The 27,337-nt window shown below is 40.6% G+C and overlaps 1 protein-coding gene across 1 annotated transcript in view; it reads right to left on the reverse strand.

Moving 5' to 3' along the window:
• Positions 1–3,785: 3,785 nt before the first annotated feature.
• The window catches only part of crppa (CDP-L-ribitol pyrophosphorylase A), a 54,699-nt gene continuing 31,147 nt past the window's right edge, over positions 3,786–27,337 (reverse strand). The window contains exon 10 of the mRNA XM_042490192.2: positions 3,786–5,906. Within this exon, the coding sequence (XP_042346126.2) occupies positions 5,802–5,906 (105 nt within the window). The 3' untranslated portion in view covers positions 3,786–5,801. The remainder of the gene's footprint in view (positions 5,907–27,337) is intronic.

Genomic DNA, 27,337 nt, shown 5'->3' on the forward strand with positions numbered 1-27,337 from the left:
AAAAGTGATGTTGATCCAGGTTTTAAAGGGTTCGTATTTCTGTTTCTGCAAATATTTTCTGTATTTTATTGACAAATCACATAAATAATAATAACTGAAAAAAACATCATAGAAAGAAGTCTGTTGTTTCTAACAGAAGTAAAAAAAGGAAGAGTTATTGATATATTTGTTTATTTTATTATCATTACTATTACTGTTGTTATTATTATTTTATAAAGTGGACTCATGAAAGGTAAACATACCATAAAAAGTGCTTCATTTCACACCAATAGTTATTTTTTTGTTAGTTTTGGCTCAGTGTCACAAAAACATTGTAAACCGATCCAACATGGCCCTCTAGTGGAGAAACAATGTCCAACACTCACATCATAACAGATGTTCACCATCACGTCCACCAGATGTCACCGTAATCTCAGAAATAACTTTTATATTCTCTTTAGTCTGACATCTCATCACTGATCACACAGAGTTCATAAAGTCCTTCCATCCACACTTTTCTGTCCTCTAGTTTATCAGTGAGTCGCTCTCGCTTTCATGACTTTATGTCTCAACACCCAAATCACCTGATTCTTTTCTCACAGTTTCTCTCTCTCGTTCTCAGAGGATCCTGTCTTTAACCCTTTAAAACTTAAGAAAATTGGCTTGATTTCTTTCAAAAACATGGGAAGAGCAACTTTGCAATAAATAGCCAAAATATTAGTGAGAAATTAGTAAAACGTTACAGGAAAAGTACCTGAAAATTAACAAAATGAATAAATAAAAATAAATAAATGAATAAATAAATAACTACAAGAAAAGAAAATGCAAGATAGCAAGAAGAAAATATCCTCAACACAATGCTTAAAATATATATATGTATTTTTTTTCTTTTTTTCCATAATATAATTTAAAAAATATAATTAAGGGAATAATAAATATAGTTTTCTGGACATTTCTTCCTTCCTTTTTTTTATCATATATATTTTTATGGGATATTTTGACACTCAAAATAAATAAAAATAGAGACATAATGGGAATTTCAGATGGGGAACAAAATAAAAAGGATAATCCTGAATGAGTGGATAAAACACACAATGCAGCTGCTTGGATCCACTTCACACCATTAGTCTCTTGCTGTGCTCGTCATGATGTTTCTGAGTTTGATGTCTGTGTGATCCCTGAAACATCAGCGTGTGTTGTGAGGAGTTCATCGCAGGAGTCTGCAGACGCCCGAGGCGGCTCTCTATCAACAGCTGGAATTCCACTGAGCTGCAGCGGACGCAGAAATGCAGGAAACTGGAGATGCCCTGGAAGTGTGAGAGGTGTACACAAAGCGACGAGGCCTTTGTGTGCGTCTCAGGAATGTTCCGGCATCAACACTTTTAAAAGACTCTTTGATGTGCGACGCTGTTTTCTCCCCTTTCCTTTGACAAATACATGATCCTGAGAACAGGCTGCACTCACCTGTGTGAACACACTCCACACAAAGTTTAATGTTTCTTAATATTCACGATATTTTGTTATTCTGCAGCACAGATGACAAAGTGCAGTTTGCAGTAATGTTTTTTTCTTTCTTCACATTATTGAGGATAAATACTGCAGTATTTGCTTCTCTACATCTCTCTGAAAGATGAGTTACTCTGAAAATTTGGATTTGACCTCCTACATTGACAATGTCTGTGCATATTTGGAATGATCTAAAATGGAAATCAATGCATAACTGTGGATTAGTCAATAGTTGTAAGTCACAGGTGCTCAGGTGTGGCCCCTGAGCTAAAGGCGGCCTTCATAAACATTTTGTGAGGCCCCAAAACATGACAAGGAAAGCATTTGAGTAAATTTTTGTGACCCATTTCAGTGCTGTCACTTCCTGTAGCTTACATTTAACCCTTTAACACCTGGATCAACATTCGTTTTCTTCACTAGCATTTTAACTCTTAAACCTGAGAAAATTGGTTTGATTTCTTTCAAAAGCATGGGTGAAAAACATAAAGAGCAATGTGACAAGAGATGTCCCGCAAACTGCAGAAATATATATATACATATATATATATTTTTGTAAATTATAAAAAAAATAGTGGAAGGTGACAAGGAAATCTAAATTTAATTAGGGAGGGACAGTGGCTTAGATATGATCAAAAACTGAAAATGTGCAGAAAATTACATTAATAATTGTCTTACATATTTAAAATAAGGTTACAGGACAAAATAGAAAAATATTAATTTGCATTTTTTCACTTTTTTTTCTAATTTTCTAAAACTTTTTTTTCTTGCCTTTTTTCAGGTAATTTTCGTGTAACTTTTTACTGATGTCTGACTATTTTTAAGGCCATTTCTTGTTAAGCTGCTTGTCGCCTTCCCGTTTTTTGGAAAGAAATCAAGCCAAATTGTTTAGGTGTCAAAGGGTTAATACTCTACTGAGCCGTGAGCATCGTTAGAAAGCCACAGGTTTCACAGTCTTACAGGAATCACGTTCTGTCTTTAGTTTTTGTGCTTTTAGCTACAGTTTGTGATTTTGGTGAAGAACTCAGCAGTTTAATGTTAAAGTTAAAGGTTTGTATTTTTCATGTGTGGCCTTCAATCACATGCTGGCTCCTTAAATTTGCCTCCAGTCATCAAAACTTTGAGATGCCCTGCTTTGTTTCAGGTGACCTGTATTGTTTGAGCACTTTGACAGTTAGACAACATGAACAATGATCATGAGAGACTGAACGCTGCGTCAGAGTTTATGTGTGGAGGCTGTTTGGGGAAACGAGGCTCAGCTGTGCAGACAGGTGAGAGCTCAGGTGATCTGCAGACGAGGAAACGATTTCATGTTGAATGTATCCTGCATGCTGGCTCACTGTCACCCGCACTGGGACCCCTTTATGGAACAGGGACATCGTTGGTGTCATCAGTAACACCTCTGATTTTTTCCTGCTGGGTCAAAATGTTTGCACCAAAACAAAAACAAAAAAACAGCCTTGAAAAATGAAAATATATTCACGTGAGACTGAAACAGAGATCAGGATTTAAGATATCAGAAGCTGTCACAAGGAAATGCTTGTTACCTTTCTTAATAATATCTTATATAGGTTAAGAATTTTAAAAAAAAGTTATGAGTCAATTGTCTGACAGTGGACTCAGTGAATCAGATTAGTATATATATTATAGAAATTAATATAAAAAATAAAATATTAATAATGCTAAATACCATTTTCTTAACATTTTTCACTTTTTATTATCTTTTAATATCTTCTCACTTTAAACAAATATTCAGGTAATTTTCCCTAATTTCCTGCAGTTTTTGGGATATTTCTTGCTAAGTTGCTCATTGCTTTTTTAGCCATGTTTTCAGAAGTAATCAAACCAATTTTATCTGGATTCAGAGGTTTACATGCATGTGAAAAGCATGTGAACGCAGCACAAGACAACTGGTGTCAGTCCACATTTCAGAGGGTTAAAACACAATATTTGTTACAAAAAAATGTCTTCACAACTCGACCGTCCAACAAATCAAAAAGTGAGAATCTTTTTCTGCTTGAGCTCAGACGGGGGTTAAACACATATCAAAACCTGATGACCTCTAGTGACCCCGCCTCTCTGTGTATGTAGTAAAGTATGACATAAATCTACCTGAGTGACATCATCTCTTTCTCTCCCCATCGTCGGCCTCCGTGCAGTAAAACCGCCGCGGGCTCTGGTGATGTTGGAGCCGGTTCTCTGCAGGAAACAGGAGCCTCCTCAGAGCTGAGCCGCTTCATTAAGAGTTTCACTGAAGCACGACGTCGCAGACAGACAAATTAGTGCTAGCAGATAAAGCAGAATATGAAAAAAAACATCTTTATTATTATGCTATATAAGCAGTTTTGATGGAGTACAAAAATATAAGCAGCATCTGGTTACAGTTCCAGTCCTGAGCAGCTTTTTCCAGTGCTAAAAGAAATGGTTACGACACAATACAGCACTTTAACTGTGATCAAAAACACCCAAAACACTCGTCAGTCACCTGCAGACGTTCAGGTCGTCGCACTGCGACCTGAAAAACAAATCTATCCCCTTTCTTGAGATCGTAAAGCAATATTTCTCGAGTCGAGTAGAGGATGGACAATTTCCTCAAAGACAGTCTCATCTTAAAGCCCGTGTGTTGAATTTTTAATGCTTTTCTGTACGTGTGTTGCAGTGTGCATCACCGTGTCCCCAAAGCAAGAACATTTGAGAGTTAACTTCTGAAAAATGCATATGCACTGATTAGATGGGGGTAAATAAAGTTATCTGGTAGGTATATCAGTGTTATTACTTTTTAAAAAGCATGCTACGCCATTAGCGCCACCGCAAACCTGAGCACTGCGTTGGTGTGGTCAGAGTGTGTTTTTCAGGCGATCCCCACAGTGATTTTAGAAGCGTTTTTGACATCCATAAAACATACACTTTGGCCATTTTTCCACCAAATACTTTTGTATTGTACCCTTTGAACCGTACCAAAAATGTTACTAATCCATAGATCTGTTTTGCGTTTCCACCACACACAGTACTCCTAAACGCAGGCGGCGTTGTTACCACATGGTACTCCTCCATCCAGCTCTCGCTGTACATCCTCTTCACAGACGGTACAGAGGAACCTCTAAATCTCGCTGATTGTCCACATAACAGAGTTACGCTGTATTTTCAGGATAAAAAAAAACAACAGGCTGGAGTGTTTAGAGTCTGTAGGCATGTTTCCATTAACCAAAATTAAGCTTTGAATATAAAATACGCCATTTATCGCAACAAAGTCCAAATGCTCGCATGATGTGGTATTTCAAGGGATTTGAAAAAAGCCGTATTTCACAAAACTGCAATGGAAACACTTTAGGTCACATGATGCTATGGCCGTGTGCTTGTCAGTATGAACTGGCTCCCTCATGATGCAGCAGGAGCTGTAAGAGCTGTTATGGCATCATATAACTCTGAGAAAGTTGAGTGGATCATCCAGATGGTTTGAATCCAATATTCCTCTGTGAAATCGTGGACTATCAGCTCTCAAAAATCCCTTACATGTTGCCGCTCCCTCGCCTTTCCATTATCGCTCATTAAACGCATCTATGTGGCCTTTGATTGAAAATAATGACAAAAAGTGCGGTGGCTGCAATCGAAATAAACCTGCTAATATTTTAAACATCCATCGCCATGGTTACTGGAGCGTTATCGTGAGAGAAGACGTTGCATACCATCACTCAGTGGAAACACAATCATCTTGCAATAGTAATCTATCGACATTTCTAAAATATTGCCTAAGTTTTGAGCAGATGTGATTGGAAACCCACCTAGTGTTGCTACTGAAAAAGAGCGGGTTTGTATCGTATCGTAGTGTTGATTCCCTCTCGACCAGTCAACGGACTGCTGTGTTTCTAGCAGCAACTTTCAGTTTTAGATCCGTATGAGCTGGGGTGGAACAGTTAATTTTGACACTGGAAATGCAGAAATAACCGTCCTAACGTGTGAATAACTGAAATAACCAGCCTGCTTGGTGGAATTGAGGTTTCTTGCTGCCACAGCTGAATTTTCAGCAAAGTCTGCATTAAAATGGAGTTACATTGAAAGATGTATATTTGTACCAGGCAAGGGTGGAGAGCATTACTGAGTTGCATTATGGGATGTGTAGGAGTCAGTGCTTCTAGAGCTTGAGCCAAACTTCTGCTTCTATTTGGATGATTGTTTTTTTGAGTTGGTAAGTCTTCGGGGTCCCCAGTACTTAAATGTGGGCGTTTCCCTCACACTTTGCTGTATTTGATAAAGCGACTGTCTGATCTCTGTTGTGTTCATGAGTCACTGAGGGGATTTTCTGTTGGTACTGCTTCCCTTCACGCCTGCAGAAGCTGTCCCACCAGGGCGGGGCTCCTCTCACGGATCAGGGCTGACGTGATCTCAGCGGCCCTCAACACCGACTTCTCCCAACGCTCTGCGTCCTGAGAAACAGAGGAGGAGGAGGAGAGACAGGTGGTCATCCGTTAAACAACACAAAATTACAGACAGACACTCATTACGTGAGCTCAGTAGTAGAAGATCCTGCAATAACAAACAGAGACATCCCCACGCAGATTCACATTTGTTCACATTTAACTTCTCTCCCACTAGTCACGACTCTGAGTCTGAGTCATCCGAATGTTTGTCCACCAGCGGGACTGCCAGCAGCATCCAGTTAGTGTTAGCAAACCAGTTCAAACTAGCGGGAAACAAAATTTAACCATGCTGTTCCACTTGTAGTGATGGCAAAAGAAACAGAAGTTACAACACCGATGATGTGCCGCAGCGGTGGAGGAAGTACTTTTACTTCAGAAATACTCTGTTACAAGCAAAGGCCCTGAGGCAAAGGCCTTTCCTTTTGTAGTTTCGCTCTGAGCTGCATGAACGTCTCTGACAAACAGTAAAAAGCCAGTTTCCAAATTTTAAAGTCAGCTCCCATTTTCCTCAGAAATGACGACACTCGTAAAAATATCCTGGATTCTGACGATCCCACAACGATGCTCCTCGTGAGAGAAACTTCCCCGTGTGAGGTCAAACAAGCTCAGCTCTCACTGAATCCACCACATTTAATTTGATTGTAAGAATCACAAGATCTGATGAAGGATTTTTTTCGTGACTCGCGTGTTATTTTACGTTCAAATCAACAGACGGAAGCAATTTTCTAAAGTAGGGGGAAGAAAAAAAAATGCCACAGAATTAACTTTTTTTTTCACAAATTTGTGTTAACGTCAATTCCTCTGAAGCTTGTGAACCAATAAGGCCCACTTTGAGATTTATATGGTGCATGATATTAGACAGAGCGACGCTAAACCACACGTTAGACAAAAGGAGCCTGAACATGTTCTCATTCTCTCAGTCTGTTTCTTTTAAACGTGAACTCCACTGTTGTGGTTGTTTTGCTTTGGTGATTCCTCTCTTCTCTATCTCTTTTTTCTACGTTTTTTTTTCTTCTCTGCAGACCGCCTGCACAATGCACTTTTAATGGTTTTCACTCCCCTGACTCTGTTCCTGAGGCTGCAGCGACTCCCTACTTTGATTTAGTTTCTCGATGAGGCCTGAGAATGACCTGTTTTCCATCTTTCAAAGGCTCCGCAGTTCACAGCAGCTTTGCTTTGTTTTAACCACCGGCTCGTTCCTCACACAGATTTATGCTCCACGCTCTACCTGGACTTTTTCATAAATGGATCGTGGACTTTAATAAGGCTTTTGACAGAGCTTTTGATGTAGCAACATGCATGAGGGAGAAAGTATAGAAAAGATTTTCATTTCTGAAAACTTGTAAAGATACAGTATAAACCACCAAGAACATAAAGAAGGACACATAACCACAGAGAAGAGAGAGAGAGAGAGGAAAAAGGCCTGGGACACATTTTGGTTTCACATACTTTAACTCTACATTCAAATACACAAAAATACACTTACAAAATAAGTTAGAGGATGTGTGTCTTTCACTCTCTTTCCCTTTTTTTGGGATCTTATTTTCACAGTTTTGGTCTCTGAATCTTTTGGCTAAATAACTTTATTTTCATCATAGTAACTGCTTCTTTGCTAAGTCCAACCCCCTTAGTTACTGTTGCTATGCCTCTCAAGCTTTTTCTTCTTGCAAATAATGCAGTAAAGCGTAAACAAAGTGTAAACAGCTGATGCAGAAGGTAAAGTAGTAAAGTAGACGCAGAGGGTCACTGGCAGAGCGGCACGATGTGACGAGTTGGGATGCGGACGTGTTGGTTGGTCATATAATGAGCGTGGATAAGTAGCTCATATAACCCCACTTTAAAAGATCCAAACTTTCCCTTTAAAGCTATAAGTTTCGGGCCAAAATATAAGATCAGACCTTTATTTCTTTCTAACAAAATTTTGTTTGGCTTGTAACAATAGCTTTCATATTTTTTAATTCTTATTTTCAATATGTTTAAGGAGAAAATAGACTAAGGGATTTGGAAAATGTAACACACACAATCTCCTGTAATTTTGCCTGGAGTCTAAACTAAATCCTGTTCAAAGCGAGACACAGATGCCATTTTACCGTAAACTCGACAGCATCCGGGACACGGCGGGGCAAAACTATAACTATTGTGAGCTGCGAGGGATGTTTTCATTGGACAGTTTGAGTAATAACTGTCGATTAATTTTTTTCCTCTTTCTTTGAAACTTGTCTCTGTCGTCTTGGATCTCAGAAAAACTATTTTTTGCAGCCGTCACTCTGACTGCTCATAACAGGAAAAGAGCAGGTGTAACTAATGATATTAACAATGGCTCTGTTCCATTTTGTTGCTACAGTAAGCCACGACAGTGAGCCAGGATGAACAACACCAGACGCCTAGAGCTGCACCACAGAATTGGAATGAAGCCTTTTGCCTTTCCTGCTTTGAGACGTCAAAACGTCTGCAGTGAAAAAGGCCTTTTACTTTGGCGTGTAACATGATATCAAAAAGACAAAAACAAACGCCTAAAACCTGCGAAAACTGTATCCAAGGTGCCATAAATCGTTAGGATCCTTTAAAACAGCATTGGATCTGACGTTTTTATTTTAACATCCAATCTGACACTTTCTGCTTTGGGTCCATAATCCATTTTACCAGCCGTCTCTCAAAAGGCAGGTTAGCTTAAAGGGAAATAAAATAATTTAGGAGGGCTTTTCACAAAGCTTGTAATGTCCACAGGGAGGAACATAAAAATATATTAAAAATATATCCCACTGAAATGACAAATAGCAATGATTTGTGATCCCATTTAACATGTCTTCAGATCTGGACACCAAATGCATTTTTCATCACAACTATGTGTCAGCAGTTTAACACATTTGGTACGATCGACGGGAGAAAAATGAACTTTCTATCACTCTGTGCTTCCTCCGTCTTACAGCCTGAATCCACCGGCCAGCTCCTCGGAGCACAGCCTGCGCAGGAATTGGCCGGGAATGTGACGAGGTGTGAGAGCGATGAGCGTGGAATCAGGCCTGACCGTGGTTAATGGGAGCGAGAGACCCGGCATCCAGAACTCCCGGAGCACTCCTCCCTAATCAGAACCAGCGGAGGGGGGAGTCAGATGACATGGATTTTCCACACCAAACTGACTGACGGAGGAACTGGATTACAGATCAGCGACTCCAGCTTCCTTATTGATTAAAGCAACACGAAAAAAAAAGCTCTGAATGAGCTCCAGCGTTCTGTGTCTACGGTCTTTTCTTAATATGCTTTTAGATTTAAAATCGGCCAAATCTTTGGAGAATCACAAGACAAAACAGTGAGGCATTCCTGTTTTTCTTTACGATGTACACAAGTCATTGTTCTGTGGTTTAATCACAAATCTGAGGCGATGAGATGGGCCAGTACATCTGAAAGCAGTCAACACAAAGCTGCTGACAGCATTACGTTGTCCACACATCCTCGAGAATATGCAAAGATTCAGGAGTGATCAGTCAGGAGCTCGGGGTGAGAAATCAAAGTAAAATCTAATTGCATGTTTTTATTGTTTATGCTGTACAAAATCAGATGAAAGCATTCCTCCGACTGTTATCTAAAAGCTATTACATGTTCACACGGAAAGTATTTGAGATGTTACATGTGTTTTGGAGGAGCCAAAAAGGCCATGGGGGGATGATAAATGTGATGATCGTCGGTCGATTACCACCCAAGCGCATTGACGAGGACGATGGGAAAGAACGCCGGGTGTCTCGGGCATATTGAAGACAGCTACAGCCATCAAACCACAGCTAATGACTCTATTTTAGAGGTCTGTTTTCTTAGAGGCAGAACAAGAAAAAAACACTTAAGTTTGCACACAAGAAAATAAGAAAAAGCAAGTCAAGATCACCAAGGAGGATCAAAGTTTTAAGACCGTCTAAGCCCTCGCGCTGAATTATTTCCACTCCAGATATGCGGCCTTTGAAATATGAATCATGCTTCATAAAACAGCATTATTAAATCAAGTAGTTGCTTGCACAGTGGAACACAAATACGACTTGAGCTCTTCATTGACTCGTGGCACAGCTTTAAGTAGTCACAACTGCCACTCAGGCTTCAAATGTGGTCGAGAAAAAAGCACGACAAAGGGTCGGATTACTCGGCAGCAACAAACTCTGAAGCTCCGCAGACATTTGCATATCTAAGTGCTTTCAGGCTGAAATCTATATGACTTTAGTCTGATTGATCGCCACTCAGGAAAGAGTTCTCTCCAGTAAGTCTTGACAGACGTGAGCTGGTACCTCTCCTGACCCGGACTCTGCTGCTGTTGGCGGGGGTGGCGCTGCGCTCAGCTCGTGTCTCCTCTTTCCACTGAGGACCATCCAGGAGGAATAAAGCCGCTCGCTAATGAGCAGCTTGCTGGCTCATTGTTATGGGCACGCAAACATCCATGAGAGGGAATACATGTGTTGAGACACATCAGAGAGCAGGCACGCCATAGAAATAGAATCAGGGTAGAACAGACATTCCTATGCAATTAAGCATCGCAGGACGGTCAGATTGGCGTCTAGTTTTATGTTTATTGTTGCCATTGTAACACTTGTAGCCGGCTTACTTCCATATAAACAAACAGAGTTGTTGCAAACTCACTGAATTGAGGTTTTCTGTATCTGTTCAATCAACTAAATCACTACCAACTTTTTACATAATCTCAGTATTCAGGTTTAGATTATTTTCAATTACAAGAATAAGAGATTGAGCATAGTTACCAAAATGAGGATTTGCCCTTCATCAGGAGTACAGATATTGACACATTTTACTTGGATGATACAAGGGCTACCCTTTGTAAGTCAGGGATTTGAAATATTGGTTCACCACCCCCAGTTGACCTGAGACTGCTTCAAGGCGAGCGTTTGTTTTTTTGGGGTTTTTTTGCGAGTCGGTGTCAGATTTTACTGCAGAGTGAGTGCTCTTGATTTTTACGCTACTCTTTGGAGCTGTGGACATGCAGGCAGTGGCACAGAGAAGGAGAGACCTTCAGCTTGAAAGTGGTGAGGTTACAGCTCACAGCAACTTATTATCACAGACTCTCTGCCTTTTTCTTAATATCTAGTGTCGGCAGAAAATGCACAGCTACATTTTTCACTAGCTGACATGATTGTTGCTGTCACGCTGAGCGTCCTGCAAAGCCTGTTCAAATTTGTATGAAAACAAAATAAGTTGTTGAATATTTGTATTGAAAAGCCCAATCAGATTCGACTGGCATAATTCAGAGTCAGGTACAGTGCTTAGTGATACTCGTATTTGTGAGAAGTACATTATCTTTATTGGATACTCGTTTCATCTGAGTGCTCCACCTTTGTAGTAACTTTACATTATCAAAAAAGCAATTCAATACTTTTAAAACATTCATGTAACAGTTTCTTTTATTGCCATGAAAAAAGAAGTAACCACTAGAATATTTTCTCTGACCTCCATGCTGCTTTCTACTGTTTACTAACCTGCTTCAGACCTGGCTATGATGTTGAATGTGACAAAACAAAACAAAACAAAACAAAAATGGACAATCATAATTGTCTACTGCTTCATTTTTATACATAGGGAGGAAGTAGAGACATGTTGTCCATCTTCATATACAGTCATTGTCGCTACCACACTCTTTACACACACATACACACAGGTGCTGGCTGCACACTTAGCTATTGTCTTAGAAAGAGAGCTGGATTGATGTACTGTTGTATTTTTCTGTTTGATAAGGAAAATAGGTTTGAGAAAAGACCAAAATGCTGTGTGTTGTCACCATAACAACTACCAACAATCACCTCTGTCTTTTGAAGGCCAGTAACCGCTGCAAACAGTTCAATGTCCGTTCTACTCTGATTCTATTTCTATGATGCACACATACGAAAGACAGACACTTCATCGTGTGTTTGTACTCGTACATGTGCACCCTGGAATGTGATCCTGGAGGGATTTGCATGTCTCCAGATCTTCATCATCATCATCACAGCCTGTGTCCTCCAGCGTTTCCACTGTCTCCATCCCAGTGTCTCTTCCAGCAGAATCTGGAGATGGAGAAACCAGCAAGCGAGCGCTCGGGGCTGAATATTTCTCTCTGTGGCAGCGCTGAGACAAACAGAGCTGGAGTTGTGGGTGTTTGGACAGACATGAGATAAAACCTGAAGCAAAGGCGTAACTGAGCCTTCGAGATGGAAACCACAAGCAGATTAGTCTGATTGATGGAGCTATTTGAGCTAATAGGCGCTCCTCACCTGTTTACAGTGTGGGATTAATCTTCATATGTTCCAGAGACAGAAAGTTCTTCATGCGCCAAAGTCTGAGTGCAGTCGCAGGAGGGTATTTTATTTGATTCTGTTCTAAAAGTGCCCATTTTTACGAGATTCACTTGACTATTATTAGACATAAGGGAACCTCACTTTCCACTTCATAATGATTAACTGCCACAAATCCTCACTTAAAGGATTTCCAGGCCAAAAGTATCATCATTTATTCGCATTAGTGGAATCACCGGTAATGTATGCCATGTTTAATGGAAGAGCGACACATTTACATTTTGAAACACAACACTTCTTTTTCCCCCAGAGCCTCTGCTACATCGATCACATGGCGCGTCCAATCCCTTGGTGGCCTCGATGGCATTTATATAGTTTCTCTTGACAGATTTCACATGTAAAAATAGAGACTGCTAGAATACAATACATGAACTGGTATCAAGGGGCAAATACCACGAAATACAAGTCATAGTTGGAGAGAAGTCTGGAGACTTTTGGGCAGTGATGCTCAACTTACGGCCCGCAGGCCATATCTGGCCCTCATAATAAAATAAAATGATTCACATGGGGAATTGTTTTTGTACTTTTAGTATGCATAAGGTGCCACAGTGCATAAAACAGCAGCCAAATAGTGCTTGATTTAAAAAAAATGCCAGTAAAGGATGCCCTGCAACCCCGTCAGAGGTCCTCGCTAAGCCTCTAATGTCCCAAAATTCTAGAAAACGTCCCAAAATCCTAGAAATGTCCTTAAATACTAAAAATGTCTTAAAATCCCAGAAACATCCTAAAATCCTAGAAATATATACTACACTCCTAGAAACATCGTGACACTTAGAAATCTTCTAAAACCCCCAAAATGTCCTAAAACCCTAGAAATGTCTTAAAATCTTGTAAACATGCTAAAATACTAGAAATGTCCTAAAATCAGAGACATATCCAAAAATCCCAGAAACATCCTTAAATCCAAGACGTCCCAAAATCCTTCATACTTCCTAAAATCCCCGAAACATGGTAAAATTGGAGAAATGTCCTTAAATCTTTGAAATTTGCTAAAAACTCAGATACTTCCTAAAATCCTAAAAATGTCCTAAAATCCTAGCAAACATGCATAGGGCTTCTGTGACTGGCCCCTGACCTCGTGTCATTTTGCAAAAGTGGCCCCCAAGCAAAGCAAGCTGAGTTTCCATGCTTTAGGGCTTTTCAGTTTGTCTTCATGCACCAAAAACCCAGATTACAGTCCAAGTGACAGGTCATATTATGAAATTAAGTGACAGCATTGTTTTAATGCATAAACAGTGCAATATATAACCATCTGACTGGGCAGTAACTGAAAGCAAAATGCTCTCAATCACTCCCATGTGTATGAGCACACAAACACATGCAACAGCCTTGTTATTCCAAACTCTGACCACAAGTTTATGGAATGGAACTTCAATCATTAGCTTCTATTTTTTGCTTACTGTTTAAAGGGAGGATTTTGACAAGCCGTGAGGCGACAGGTCTTTGAAACGCGGAGCAAGAGGGGGTGGGGTGGGGGGGGGCATCAGTGGACCACACAATAAGCAATCCTCTCTCTCTACTCTTAAATGCCACAGATGCGATCAACCTTTCCATGTGAGAGGAGCACAGCAGCATTTCTGCCACACAAGAAGAGCTTGCTTTGAAGCTTAAAGGTTTCAGGCAATTAGGACCTTTAACAGTGACAATTTGTATGCTTCTGTCATTCTGTCGCCATCCTCAGCCCCGAGGACTGCTGCTGCCTCTGCTGCCTCTGCTGCTGCTGCTGCTGCTGCTGCTGCTGCTGCTGCTGCTGCTGCTGCTGCTGAGAGCTTCCACTTCTGCTCCCTTCATGAAATGCCAAGAGCACTGAGTCCTAATTGAAAAACAGCTTATGGAAAAGCTTGAGCGCGAGCCAAGAGAACTGGAAAGAGTTGTTAGAGTCACACCAGCTACCATAACCAAGGTGGCCAAGAACATTTAGAAAGTTTTTATGGCCTCTTTTACTGTCACTGTATTTCTGTCTGTGACATGCAAGTCCTAATAGTTGGAGCATCCACTTGAGGGCAGTATCATTACTAGCAATAAGAACGGGCAGCATTCTCCACTGTGGGAGTCTTAAAAGCTGAACCCTCATAACATGAACCTCACTGAGCATTACTGCGACTTCTGCCCTTTAATAGATGAAGTAATTTCTCGGAAAAACTCTCCCCAAATGACCTGCGTGTAGAATCCCAGTGATACAATACTGCTAAAAACACCCAGCGCTTTGGTGTGAGAGAGGATAGAGTTTCAGGGCTTCTGACAGCTCGTCCCTGAGTGGGTATTGTGGTCCTGCTGCCCTCACTCCCCTCTGTGTATCATTGAAGACAGGCAGTAGCTCAAGGCTAAACTGCAAAGACAGAGGAGGGTAACAGGTCCAATTACTGGCTGGTCCAAAAATCTGATTAGAGCTACAAATTTAAACCTTTAAGGCGCTGCAGAGACTCATTCAACACAATGAAGAATGGTGGCAGAATGACTTTAGGAAATGTAGTGTTGCCACAGAGAGAAAACACACTATAACAAGAAAAAGTCCTTAATTCCTTATCATCTATTGCCCCCTTTTATTTCCCCTTAAGCAGCTCTAAGGTTAAAGATGGGATATTCCAGTCTGCATGACAGTATCACATAGATTCTTTACAGATTTTGACTGAAGTTATATGAGGGAAATTTTCAAACCCAAGACTCCAAGATTTTATAGCTGGAAATATTCTAAATGTCTTGTGCATCATTTTATACCCATTTCCCTCTAAATTCAGTCTGACATGTTTGGTATCTTTGGAAACGTTGGAAATGTTCTCCATCTAAACTTTGAAATAAAGATTTGTGGGTTTGGATGATGTTTAGCTGCACAGCATGACTGCAAAACCAGCGGGTCAATTTGATTAAACATGGGATGTAAAAAAGGAAAAACATTAAATATATCCTCAAATATCATGAGTTAAAGCAGTAATTGTGATTAAGAGTGTTAAGAGTTTCCTGTTAGTTGAAAACTTTTATTTTTCTGTAGTTTGGGAGAACATTTGTGGATTCAGATCAATCAAGAGAAGGGGAAGTTGTATTAGTAACACAAGCACATGGTGGGATTACGCTGCACATGGATATGTTTAGGCAACAAAAACACATGGCAGCCAAAGCCGGGACTAAACCAAAAGCACATGCAGGCATGGATGGTTAGAATTAGGTAAAAGGACACATGATAAGGTGTCGAAAAAAACATCAAATTCAGACGGGAAGCAAACACCGGACTCCTGCATGGAAGTCCGAGGTTTGTTGGATCCGTCCACTGCCCCTCCTGCCCACCCACTTTATAGGGGACTTTATGCTCCTTATTTTATGTCATCACAGGCAGTGATTCAACCTGACGCAGTTGAAGTGTATCATGCAGACACAACGGGTTCCATCTGTCCGCGTGCAAAGACTGACCGTCTGCGTGTCATATGGCTGTGTGCCGTCCGGCTGGCCGCCAGTGTATAATTCCACTGTGAACGGCGTTGTCCAGCTGCATTTTCCCCTGACGCAAGCTAGTGGTGTATCATACCGACGCCAAAGGGCTTTTGGCATCGGGATGTTACACCCCAAAAACAGCAGTATTTGACAACTTCGGAATGAGAACTGGCACTGTACAACTGGCCTCAAGGCCCTTGAAAGTTTTATACAAGCATAAGCACAGGATTATGACGTAAAAGATGCATTATGTGCATGATGATTTTTTCTTCATGATTTCAAATTCGTTCAAGAAAGAAAAATAGAAGGAACACGTTTAGAAAGAACATATAAAAGGAATGTAGAGAAGATAAAGCGAGGAAAATCTAAAAAATGCATAAAACTAAGTTCTAAACTTAGAAATGTTCTTTTATTCTTATTTAAAGTACTCATTATGAAGAATGGTGGCTAAAGCGTCGTTTTGCTTCTTGAAAACTTATTTTGTTTTGGAGATTTTGGTGCTTTCAATGAGTTGAAAGAGAAAAGGGGAAAAAGACTTTAGAACAGTATTTCAGAAAACGTATTTGTTTACTTTCCACTTTCGATAGGAGCCAGATACTGACTGCAGAACAGTATATAACAAAGGAACAATAACTCTGCCAAACTGTTCTAAGTCCACGAGAGGAAACCTCCAAACACTTCGATCCAGTCAGTTTTAATATTTACTGCTGAGCTTTGGATCTAAACAACCCTGAGAGTATACATCACGCTTACACCGAAAGTTCAGCCATAAATATAAAAACAGTTTAGATCCCAGCTGAGAGACTGAGAGCTGAGGTTGACAGAGATGACAGTGACATGGGAATTATTTCTTACTTTTGGGAACGTGTTTTATTGAATCTCGGCGAGGTATTTAGTGTCACTGCCTGAATGTCTGTACTTTAGATACCCGTGTCGTTCCCACTCTGCCTCACTTCATCTGAAAGGGATCATAATGTAGGAAAATGAATAAGTCTGTATCCCACCCTGCTTTTGTGAGACTTTCCAGCCTTAGAAAAAGCAAACTTTTGTATTGATGCTCTGCCTTTCAGTACTCATTCAGAGAACAATTGCTGCCACACAACTCTTTCACGGTACACTGATAAAGCTCTTTCAACACGGGTTTCCAAAATATCCTGTCTAGGGGCGTCCATTGGGCAAACATCGCAGTTTGTTAGTCATGTCTAATGTTCGACTTCTCTTTCTGCTCTTCAGAGAAGGCAAATCTTGCTAAGAAAGGGACACCAAAGGGGGTCTGTATTTCCACTGCATCCCCTCAGTGAAAACTTTTCAAACAAGCTCTGCTGAGAGATGACTTTGTTTGAATTCGACTCACCGAAAGACATACCTCAAAACAGTAAGCAGAACAATGGCTCTTTAGTTGCGGAGGTATGAAAGCATGAAGGCATGGGTGGGATTTATGAACTGGGACATACCATGTCCCACATGCGGTGAGAGAGAGAGCCCCAAAAGTGCACACACCCTCCACGGATGCCTCATTTACTTATCACACTGTATCACTTACACCAAACCGGAGAAGCCAAACACAGTCTGGATCCCGGGCCATCTGAGGTCAGACGCAGGTGCAGGAATATTTCACAAAACAAGACATTTATTACAGGCCAGGTTTTCATCAGTGCACATCCTGGCCAAAGCTCAGTGCCCTCACTCCCATCCTTTATACAAGCACGAGATGGTAATCGCAGTAGGCCATAAGCATACAAACATAGGTGCAACACTGTGTTTTTGTACTGCTGTCAAAATATCGGTGTACCGCAGACTCAACATCAGGGGGATAGAGCCGGCCGTGTGGCTTGACAGATGTAGTGTGAGAACAAGAAGGGACCGCGGCGAGAGACTGTGAGGAAAAATCTTTTTCGCATGACACCTCATGGACTGTGAGATTCATTTGAGGACATTAAATACAAGACCAGATTTAAGTTCTTGAGTCCCGCCGTGAAATCTGGTTATTTATAACTATAAACTTCCAATTGGGGTTTCCATCGGAGCAGGAAATTTGATTTTAGCATTGGGGCCCAAATCCTAAAACTTGCCAGCCGTTTTCACTTTTTTTACCAGCTGACTGACCTCAAGACAACTTGGTTGGTCTTTACCTTCACTTAAGTTGTGCTTTTAGTCTGAGTCAGGGCTGTTTAGTTCTCCAAAATTTTGTGAAAACACGAGCCAACAAACAAATAGGGGTAGAAATCTTTTGGCACCTCAAAATTTGACACCAATTCAGACGGTTGCAATGTGATTCTAAAACACAGAGGCGTTATGTCATGAAGTAGTACTACTTAGTTACAGTACTTATGTATTTTTGGGGAGTATCTGTACTTTACTTGAATATTTATATATCTGTCAAATTTCACTTTTACTCACTACATCCCCCCACACATTTTAGTTACTACAAAATCGGGAGAAAAGGGAGGAGGGGACAGACAGAGAAATGAAGGAATGGAAGGGAATGAAAAACTTGATTTTTTTCTTCATTAAATCCTTTAAGTTGTAAAAAAAAAGACCTTGTTTTTCTTCAAGTGTATTTATAGTGTAAACTTCATAATTCCTAAAATTTTGGGCACCATTTATTAACAGCATGTACTTGTACTTATACTTTCAGTGCTTGAGTGCATTTAATATCATTATTTGAGTACAAACAAAATTGAATACTTAAAGACTTTTACTCAAGTAGTATTCTTATATGTGAATTTAACTTCTACCAAAGTCATTTTCTTGTAAGATTTCTGTACTTTTACTCAATTACAGCTTTCAGGTACTTTATCCACCAATAATAAAACGGTAATCAATGAATCTTAAATCATCATCATTTTTGATTTCTACAAGTCAAGTCTGCCAAACAGTATGATTGTCTATTACCATTTTAATGAAGATCTGCAGATTTCGAATGTTTCTATTAATGAAATAATTGAATTATTTGGATATTGTGTAGGCGTGGCAGAGGTTGATATCCTCTGAAAGACTGGAGGAGCACACCTACATTTACCAGCCTGAGCTGAAGTTTTTACCAGCACTTTGGGGCATCTGGTGGTATTTTCCCTCCTCTGAATACACTTTGTGCTATTCCACAGCTATTTTCCACCACACCCTACCAGACAAGCATGTGTACCGAGAGGTCCCTGCAAATAAAAGCAGAGCAGGAAGGTGAGCGCCGCAAAAACAATCTTTGATGAGGCCTGTTAAATGAAAGCATAATCCCTACAGAGCCGCGCTCACCCACGACATAACTGAAGAGCTGCAGGAAAACTCAAACCAGGACTACTGTGGGTGGTCAGAGACAGCTCAAAACCAAGTGGCAAAGCAAACACACACGTATGTTTTGCTCTTACTCTGAGTGATTGAATGTTTACAAACTAATTGTGAGGAGCTGGCTCACGTTAATCCTCCATAAGAACGTATGCTCTGTAACACTAATTCTCTGCTGGAATGTCGTTTCCAAATTGCCTGTAAGAGCCGGAGTCAAGTCGTATCAGCCCAAACAGCGCGCTCGCTGGTCTTTTTAATCTAAGAAATCAAAGCTGAGTAAACACCGCTTTGGTATGTCTAATTCCTTGAGCCAAACTCCAGCGGTCAAGTTTCACACATACCGACACACATCTGGAGCTCTCTCAGCGTGGAAGATCAAGCTTGATATCCTGCACATGTTGCGGCGGTGCGAGTCTCTCCCGAAAGCTCTGACCCTAACACTCTACAAATACATCACTGCGGAGGGGAGCCATCCGCGGGCTTCTGTCTGTATGGAGATGTCAGGATTCCACACAGGGAGCCAAGTGCTCTCATCCACATTTCCAGGGGGATCTTAGATAAAGTTTTAAGACGTAATTGTCAGAACAAAAGACAAGCACTTAGGCAAACGACAGGGGAAAAACTGTGAAGGGGCTGGGTGGATGCTGGACGCTAAGTGCACTGGATCAACGAAAAGACTCGCCAAATCCGTCAGCCCTCCCAGAGACGTTGTAGCGGTAACCGAAAACAGCTTTACGAAATGCCACGTCATTCCTTATCTGAGCTGCTCCCTGCAATGTTTTGATTAATGTATCTAGTGTTCATTCGGTTCAGTATCTCAGCATCAAGAGCGCTTTTTCCACCTTACTTAAAATTTCTCCTCTGCTGTCAATCCACGTTGACTTGCCAAAGAGGCTAATGCATGCAATTTTGGTAATCACATCTGTCTCGTAATGGAGAGAAGTCCTCATTTTTAGATACTGGAATGACGATAGTTCTCTCAGAGCGTATTAAAGGTTCCAGCGCTCTTTCATCTGAAAACAATTGTTGGATTAATGCAAAGAAAGCTTGAGAGTTTGCTGAGACAGCAGCCATCCTAAATCACCCTTGACCTCGCCATGGTGCCAATACATAGGTGTCACAGCGAGAGGCTCAGTTGCTTGTGTAGGGTTTCACCTGTCTGCCCTGAGCAGGATAAGCTGCGTATGTCGCCTGACGAATGTACTGTGAGAGACAGAAGTGTGGACAAAGACCTCTGGAGAAATAATTTTCCCTTGGCGCTTCATTTAGAAAATTCTCCAGGAGTGCGTAATTCATTTTAAAAGGAATTAACTAAAGTAGCAGATTTCAGTTATGGAACTTTGCAGTGAAATCTGATTGTTTATGACTTTATAAACTTTGGCTTCACTTAAACACTCTTTATAGCCATGCTAGCTGAAGCTTAAGGGATGGAAATGTCAGTAGGTCCGCCACTTTGGTACAAAATGAAATATCTCAACAATCATTCCACGGATTGCTATGAAATGTTGCACAGACATTAATGGTCCCTAAAAGGACGAATCCTGCTGTCTTTGGTGATCCCCTGACTTCACCTAGTGTCACAAGCAGGTCAGTCTTTTCACTTACAGGTCCTCTTCACACCTGGTATTAACATGCGTTTTGGGTGATCTGATCACAAGTGCACAAAACTAAATCCAAGTATAAACAACCACAAAGACGCATTGTGATCTGATCACTCCAACCACTTGTCGAGGTGGTCAGGGACGCATACGACAACGTCTTTTGTGGTGTAATATCTAATGCGTTCTAACCAAACATATAAAGACAGACAACATGACAGTTCCCCCAAAGCACAGCTTTTCAACCTCTAAAGGTCATAAAGCCTTAGGCCACACTAAAAACTCAAAGTAAATGCCAAATAGTTTTTCCCAAACTGTGTCACCACGCAAAAGGCAGCGTGAGATGTAAACATCAATGGTGTCCTCCTCAGATGAGCTTCTACGTTATCCAGCTCAGTGGGTCTAGATGACTGAGCAGTAGATACACGCTACCCTCAGCGCTGAAATATGGTTGACGGTTGTAGTTCAGTAGAAAAAAAATAGTTCCTGTAGGAAATGGCTCACAACAAGGTCTGTGCATTATTTTGTGTAACCGGGTCATGATTTCTAGGAAGAGGCATTGCTTTGAGCTTTTCAAACTAATTTTTTGTGGCGCTTTGAGCACCACAAGCCAAGTGCCATCTAGCTCCGTTATATTGAAGTGACAGCAAACATCTCTACAGCCCATATCTCCATCACTCTACAACTCACACCAAAATAATCCAGATTGATAAATAGCACTACAGGAGTGAACTGGTCCGTTAAATTAAATCAGTGTCAGATAAATCAGATCCACACCTTTCCCATAAATTTCTTTCCATTCAGTGCTGTGCTCCCTTTTAGGAGGATTGTTTCTTCAGCAGAGAACAACTGTTGGATTTAGCTTGAGAAAAGTTGGAGTGTGCTGAAACCACAGAGACGTCCTCCCTGATCTCCCTTGACCCCTGCGAGGGTACAACTCCACGAGTGTCACAGCAAGAGCTTCTCTGGGTCGTGTTTGGTTTCACCTGTCTGCCTTTCAGAGCTAGATCTGAACAGGTAGAGGAGAATAGACCTATAGAGTCCGCTCCTTTTCTTCCTCCCTCCCCTACCTCCTCTCCTTTCTCTGCCTCTCTTTTCTTCCAGGCCGGCTAATCTCTTCTCAGGTTTAGGATTCCCGGTCCGGGCCCTTTGAGGAGGAGGAAATATGGGGTTGGGTAAACATCAGGGCTCTCACTGCGGGGATTACAACACCCATATATCACCGTGACAACTCCCTTTTCAACGGTTGACAAGTCGCCAGGACCCTGTGCGAGAAGGGATCCAATGACACTTCCTATCGCCACTGCAGACACTGATAGCGTATATCGTCACCGTTTTCACAACATCGTGTCAGTTTATGAGGATCCGGTGTCTGCACATCCTCGGTCAGCGTCTTTAGATCAGTCTGAGGTTTTCACACATTATCGCACCTGATGTTTGGCTTGTGGGCATCTTCGGAGAGGGAACAACACAAACGGAAAAAGGCTCTAGAGGAGCGCTTTGATCACAAGTCCTTTCAGAGAGACCGCTGTTCATTGTCCGTGACTTCATTTCATTCTCTCCTCTCGACGGAGCAAAGTGGCACGCATGGCGACCCGCTGCTGGATACATTGTGCCTCGGCGGTTCAGTGTTACTGCGAAAAATGTGAAACCACAGTCAGGCCTCATTTGAGAGAATCCACGCTTTATCCAAAAAGACATCGCTGAAGGTCAATGAGGTGGACTGTTTTCCCAACCTCTCTGGGACAAACACCATTCCATGTGCTCATGCAGTTTAACTGTCAGAGGTTAAAATTCAATTAAGCAAATGGCCGTACTTTTCCAAAGAGGTGGGCGCGTCCAGTAATTCCTTTAGAGTGATACATAATGAGGGGCAAGGGACACTTGAATGTTCTCCACACGGTTGTTCTTCTCACTGGTGTCCAGTTGACAACAACCAGTCGTGTCAGAGCAGAGAATGAAATCATTTAGGGAGGAACAAAAAGGGACTTAGAGTTTATGGTGGATTACTTTTAACAAAGAAAATATACAAAGTATTGATGTCATACCTCGTTACAATGTCAGTTTTTTCTGGTCATTATAAAAACTGTGAACAACAAATACACAAAGAAACACAGAATCAGTGCTGCTTTGGGACATGCACTAAGAAAATGTTTACTGGATTCAAAATATTTCCAGTGACATGCAGCTCTGATTATGATATTAAAGTTGTGTATACTGGAAGCACGTCTCGATGATGGTACTCTTAGCTTTCATAACTCAAAGTCTCACTGATGCTGAGTTAAAACTGAGATTGTTTCTCATTATATTTACCCAGTTCAGTATTAGCCCTGTAGTATACGTGCCAGACCAGTAGTTGGTGGTGTAACTTTGTAATGACACACTATAGAAGAGCACCACGTGCATGCACAAAGTGCGACCGTGACGTCACCGTTTTCACAGGATCAACGCTTTGCCAGTTTACAAGGCGACAGAAGGGGTTGTGATTTTAAAAAGATCACACTCTGGAACCCGGTTTAAAAAATTTATGTTTTTAGGCCCCCAAAATGCCATTGTTGTGTGTACAAAAAGCCAAACTGCAATAAAAGTTTAACGTTTCATGCAAGAACCGTTGCCATGTAAACAGACTAAATGTTTTACCCGTAAGAGCCACATTTTAATGCTTTTGTTCGTCATCCATGATGGGAAAACATCAGATTTACACAGTAACAACAAGTCAGAGAATGTAAAAGTGTGCGACCTAGTCACATTTTACTTTTAAAATCACATCGCACTATGGAGCATCTCTACTAATGGAGAAATCAGCCATCATACTCTTGACAAGTTTTAGCCAGTGTCTGGTTCAAAAGCAGTTTAGCCAACTTTAATGACGGTCACGCTGCCCGGCCTCTTGCTGCTCCCTGTTTCCATCACAGTTACTTTTGTGGTGAGGTCATTTTAACACAAGGTTTGAAAAGTTCACAACCTACCATGCTGTTCTCCTGCATTGCCTCTGTGTACAATGATGCAGCTAAAAAAAGTGCAGTGATTTAAGTGACAAAATGAGAGTTGACTGAGGGGCTTTTTGACTGATGACTTTTACGGGGGCAGCCCGGGTTTGGTCAATGTTTGACTACAATGGAAACTCTCTCCAGAAGTCAGAGACTGGATCATTGTGTTGATATGGAATATCGAGCTGCTTTGACCTGAACAGAGTCATTAGGCGGGTTTCCATTAACACTCAAATTGCACAAATTGAAAGGAATTCCTAATGGAAAGACGTTGATAACGGGAAAAAGAAAGTTATGCTCAGATGAGGTGATATTTCAGGCGATTGGAAAAAGCCATATTTTCACAAAACTGCAATGAACACACTTTTTCTTTTCTTTTCTAGGTCACATGATGCTATGGCTATGTGCTTGTCAGTAGGAACTGGCTCCCACGTGATGCAGAAGGAGCTACAAGAGCTGTTATTGCATCGCATATGTCTTTAAAAGTTGAGTAGATCACCTTTAAGTTTTGAATCCAAAATTCCTCTGTGAAATTGTGGACTATCACCTCCCAGAAATCCCTCATGCATGGCTGCTTCCACGTATAAGGGGCTTGCCTTTCCATTATCGCTCACATAACACGCAGATTACATCGCCTTCGATTGGAAATAATGATGGCGAGTGTGGTGGCTGCAATAGAAATAAACTTGCTTATGTTGTGAACAGCCATCACCATGCTTCATAGAATATTATCACAAGAGGAGGAGTCATATAACATCACTCAGTGGAAACACATTCATCTCGCAATTTTGTTTTATCGACATTTGGAAAATGTCGATAAAAAAAATTGTTTTGTGCAAATCTGTAATGGAAACCCGCCTTGTGATGGAGTTTTTTTCTTTTCATTCTCGGTGGTGTTGAGACACATCGCCACACTTACACAATAAAGGAAATATCTGAGAAGTCACACTCACAAACATGCATCTAGAAGAATAAACACTTCTTTTAAAGTATGTATTGGCGTTAACATCTTATTAATATGACTTGAGTGAATGTTTATTGGTAGAAAGTGGACTATCAGAGGTCACAGGAAGAACACATGTTGAAAACTAAATGTTTTCAGCGTTCTTCCCTTACAAAGATAACTTGAGACTTCCAAAACAGGAAGAACTTGACCTCTCTTTGCAGGGAACAGAAAATGTAATCCAGGCTGTTTTGTCGCTGGGGAAAACACAACATGTCAGCCTTCATGTGACCTCTGGATGTTGAAATTACTGAATTTCAAGGCAAAGACTTGTGGTGCTCGGTTATACTGTTGCTCATATAATCACGGTGCCATATCAGATGTTTATGGTTGAACAGGGCTGTTTTCATGTTTTAACTAAAGCAACAAACTCAGAGGACAAATAAAAGAAAAAGTACATTTCTAAGCCACCCGCACACATTTAATGCATCTTTCACCAATCACACTGATTGCCTAAAAATGTTCATTATGTGTGCATTATTGCCTGCTGTGAGATCTTTAAAAAAAAGAAAAGCCAAAGAAAAAAACAAACGTAGAATTTGTGAGCAATGTTCATATATACTATGCGGCTTACAGAGGAAGTGTTGGCAGGCATCTCCACAAGTATGAATAAGGCCATCTGGGAGGAATTATCCTCATTATAAAAAAAAAAAAAAGCTAACAGTGATTTATACGCGGCTGTATTCTGCTGTTCCACTATCTCATAACGATAAGCATTTTATCATGAAACACACATTATCTCCGTCCACTCCCTTCCCCTCTCCTCTGTCGGACCAGGATGACTAATTAACAGCATTAGTTCCATAATTCAGAGGAAAACTATGATGTCCAACATCCGATAGCTGAATCAGACTCATATGTGGCTGAGCAGCGTACCTCATGCTTCATTATCAGGATCACAAAGCATCTCGTTTTAATTAGACATTATGTCACGGCATGATGCTGAATCGCTGACCGCTGAGGGCCGAGCCTCCACCTACAGTTTATCCCTCTCATCTCTCTCCTCTGCAGTATTCAGGGTTCAAACACCTTTTTTACCAATATATTTCTGACTTTTCCCGGATTTTGGGGCAAATGTTAAAGATCATACATGCGCTGAAACAACCGTCAATTCTCCTTATTGGTTCTTTTTCATTACTCTTAATAGCTTGATGTAACTTAAATATATAACTTTAATTATATATATATATATATATATATATATATATATATATATATATATATATATATATATATATATATATAATTTAAAACTATAACTATAATATATATCATTTAGAACTGAATATTTAAATATAACTAATGGTATGTTCATTATGACAAGGGGAGGGGGTGGTGGGAAAAAGGGAGGCATGTCAATTTTTTTTTGAAAGACTGGGTGAGACTTACATTTTATTACTTTGGCTGCATTTGATATTTATTTTATATTTTCTATCATTTTAAAAGATCTTGGAAATTTTTCTTCAAAGTCTTTGGCAGTTTGTACAGAAAAAAAAAAAGTTTTGGCTTTTTTTTTTTTTTTTCATTTTTGAAGAAAAAACTACCAAAATGACACGTTGTACCCCTGGCCAGAAACCATGAAAACAGAAATTATAGCTGGATTTTCAAATTTCCAACTGTCCTTGGTCAGATTTCCATGACTTTTCCAAAACTTTTCAGGGTATATGTAGTTTTCCAAAACTTTTTCAGGCCTTGGAATTGCTATTTGCAAATTCCATGACTTTTTAAGGTGTTTCATGACTGTACAAGCCCTGAGGAGTGAATAAAGCCGACCTGCTCAGACATCCTCTCGCCTGAGGCACACAGGCTTTTACAATTGATTTGTGAAGTGATGCTGCCGCCAAGTAACCTCATTTATCGCAGTGCTGCAGTCAGTCATGAACATAAATCGTGACGGATGTCGCATTTAAGGCCAACAACACCATGAATATTCAACATTTGTCTTCGGTTTGCCTACACATCTGGCCCAAATATTGTGATTTGTCTCGACGGCTTTGGTAGCATGAATCCTGACATCTCTCACTGCGCTGGATAAATAATTCCACCTTAGATAATCCTATAATTACCAGGCAGTCAGTTGGATTTCAGGTCAACCGCATCCATCCTGATGACTCCAGTGCACACTTGGCGGGCCTCGCTGTGGACTCCCGTGACACACAGCTTAACTGTGGATGTTCGGCCTACATGTGCAGTGGGTAGAGCTGCTTAAGACCTAAAACACCTCTGCAACCTTTACATCCCTCTGGCATTCACTTATAATACTGAACAACATGTACTGCAGAAGTCGGAAAGTTGACATCTTCCCCTCTTAATCACACCAGTGGAAACACATTTATTCACTCATAGGCCTATCACAATAACAGCTTTGTTGGATGGTATATTGTCCCAGAAGTAATTGCAAAAAACAATATTTTAATTTTTAAACAATTTTATGATGATAACGTAACAGCATAATAATGAAATTACACTCTTTCAAAGAGCAATGAACTTTTGATTCTTAAAATTATTCAGACATTGGAGTTGAAATTTTTTTTCACATATTTCTAAAATGGTCAGGTCTATGTAAATGTATATTACCTATTCAAGAGAAGCCTAAAATTACTCAGTTTGAGACTAAATATAAATTTGGCCAACAAAAAACAACCAAGTCATGCCTTGACAAAGCTTTGAGAACACCACAGTGAATTCCATAACCTGCTGATGTGTGCTGCAGTTGGCTCCCAGGGGAAGGACAAAGAGTGGACAATAAAAAGTTGCTGGAGGACAGAGCTATATACGATGGACATTTTGGCTCATTGCCAGGATTTGCAACTAA

Source organism: Plectropomus leopardus, chromosome 11 (genome assembly GCF_026936395.1).
Source record: "Plectropomus leopardus strain MGB_pleo_1.0 chromosome 11, ASM2693639v1, whole genome shotgun sequence".
NCBI classification, from domain to species: Eukaryota; Metazoa; Chordata; class Actinopteri; order Perciformes; family Serranidae; genus Plectropomus; species Plectropomus leopardus.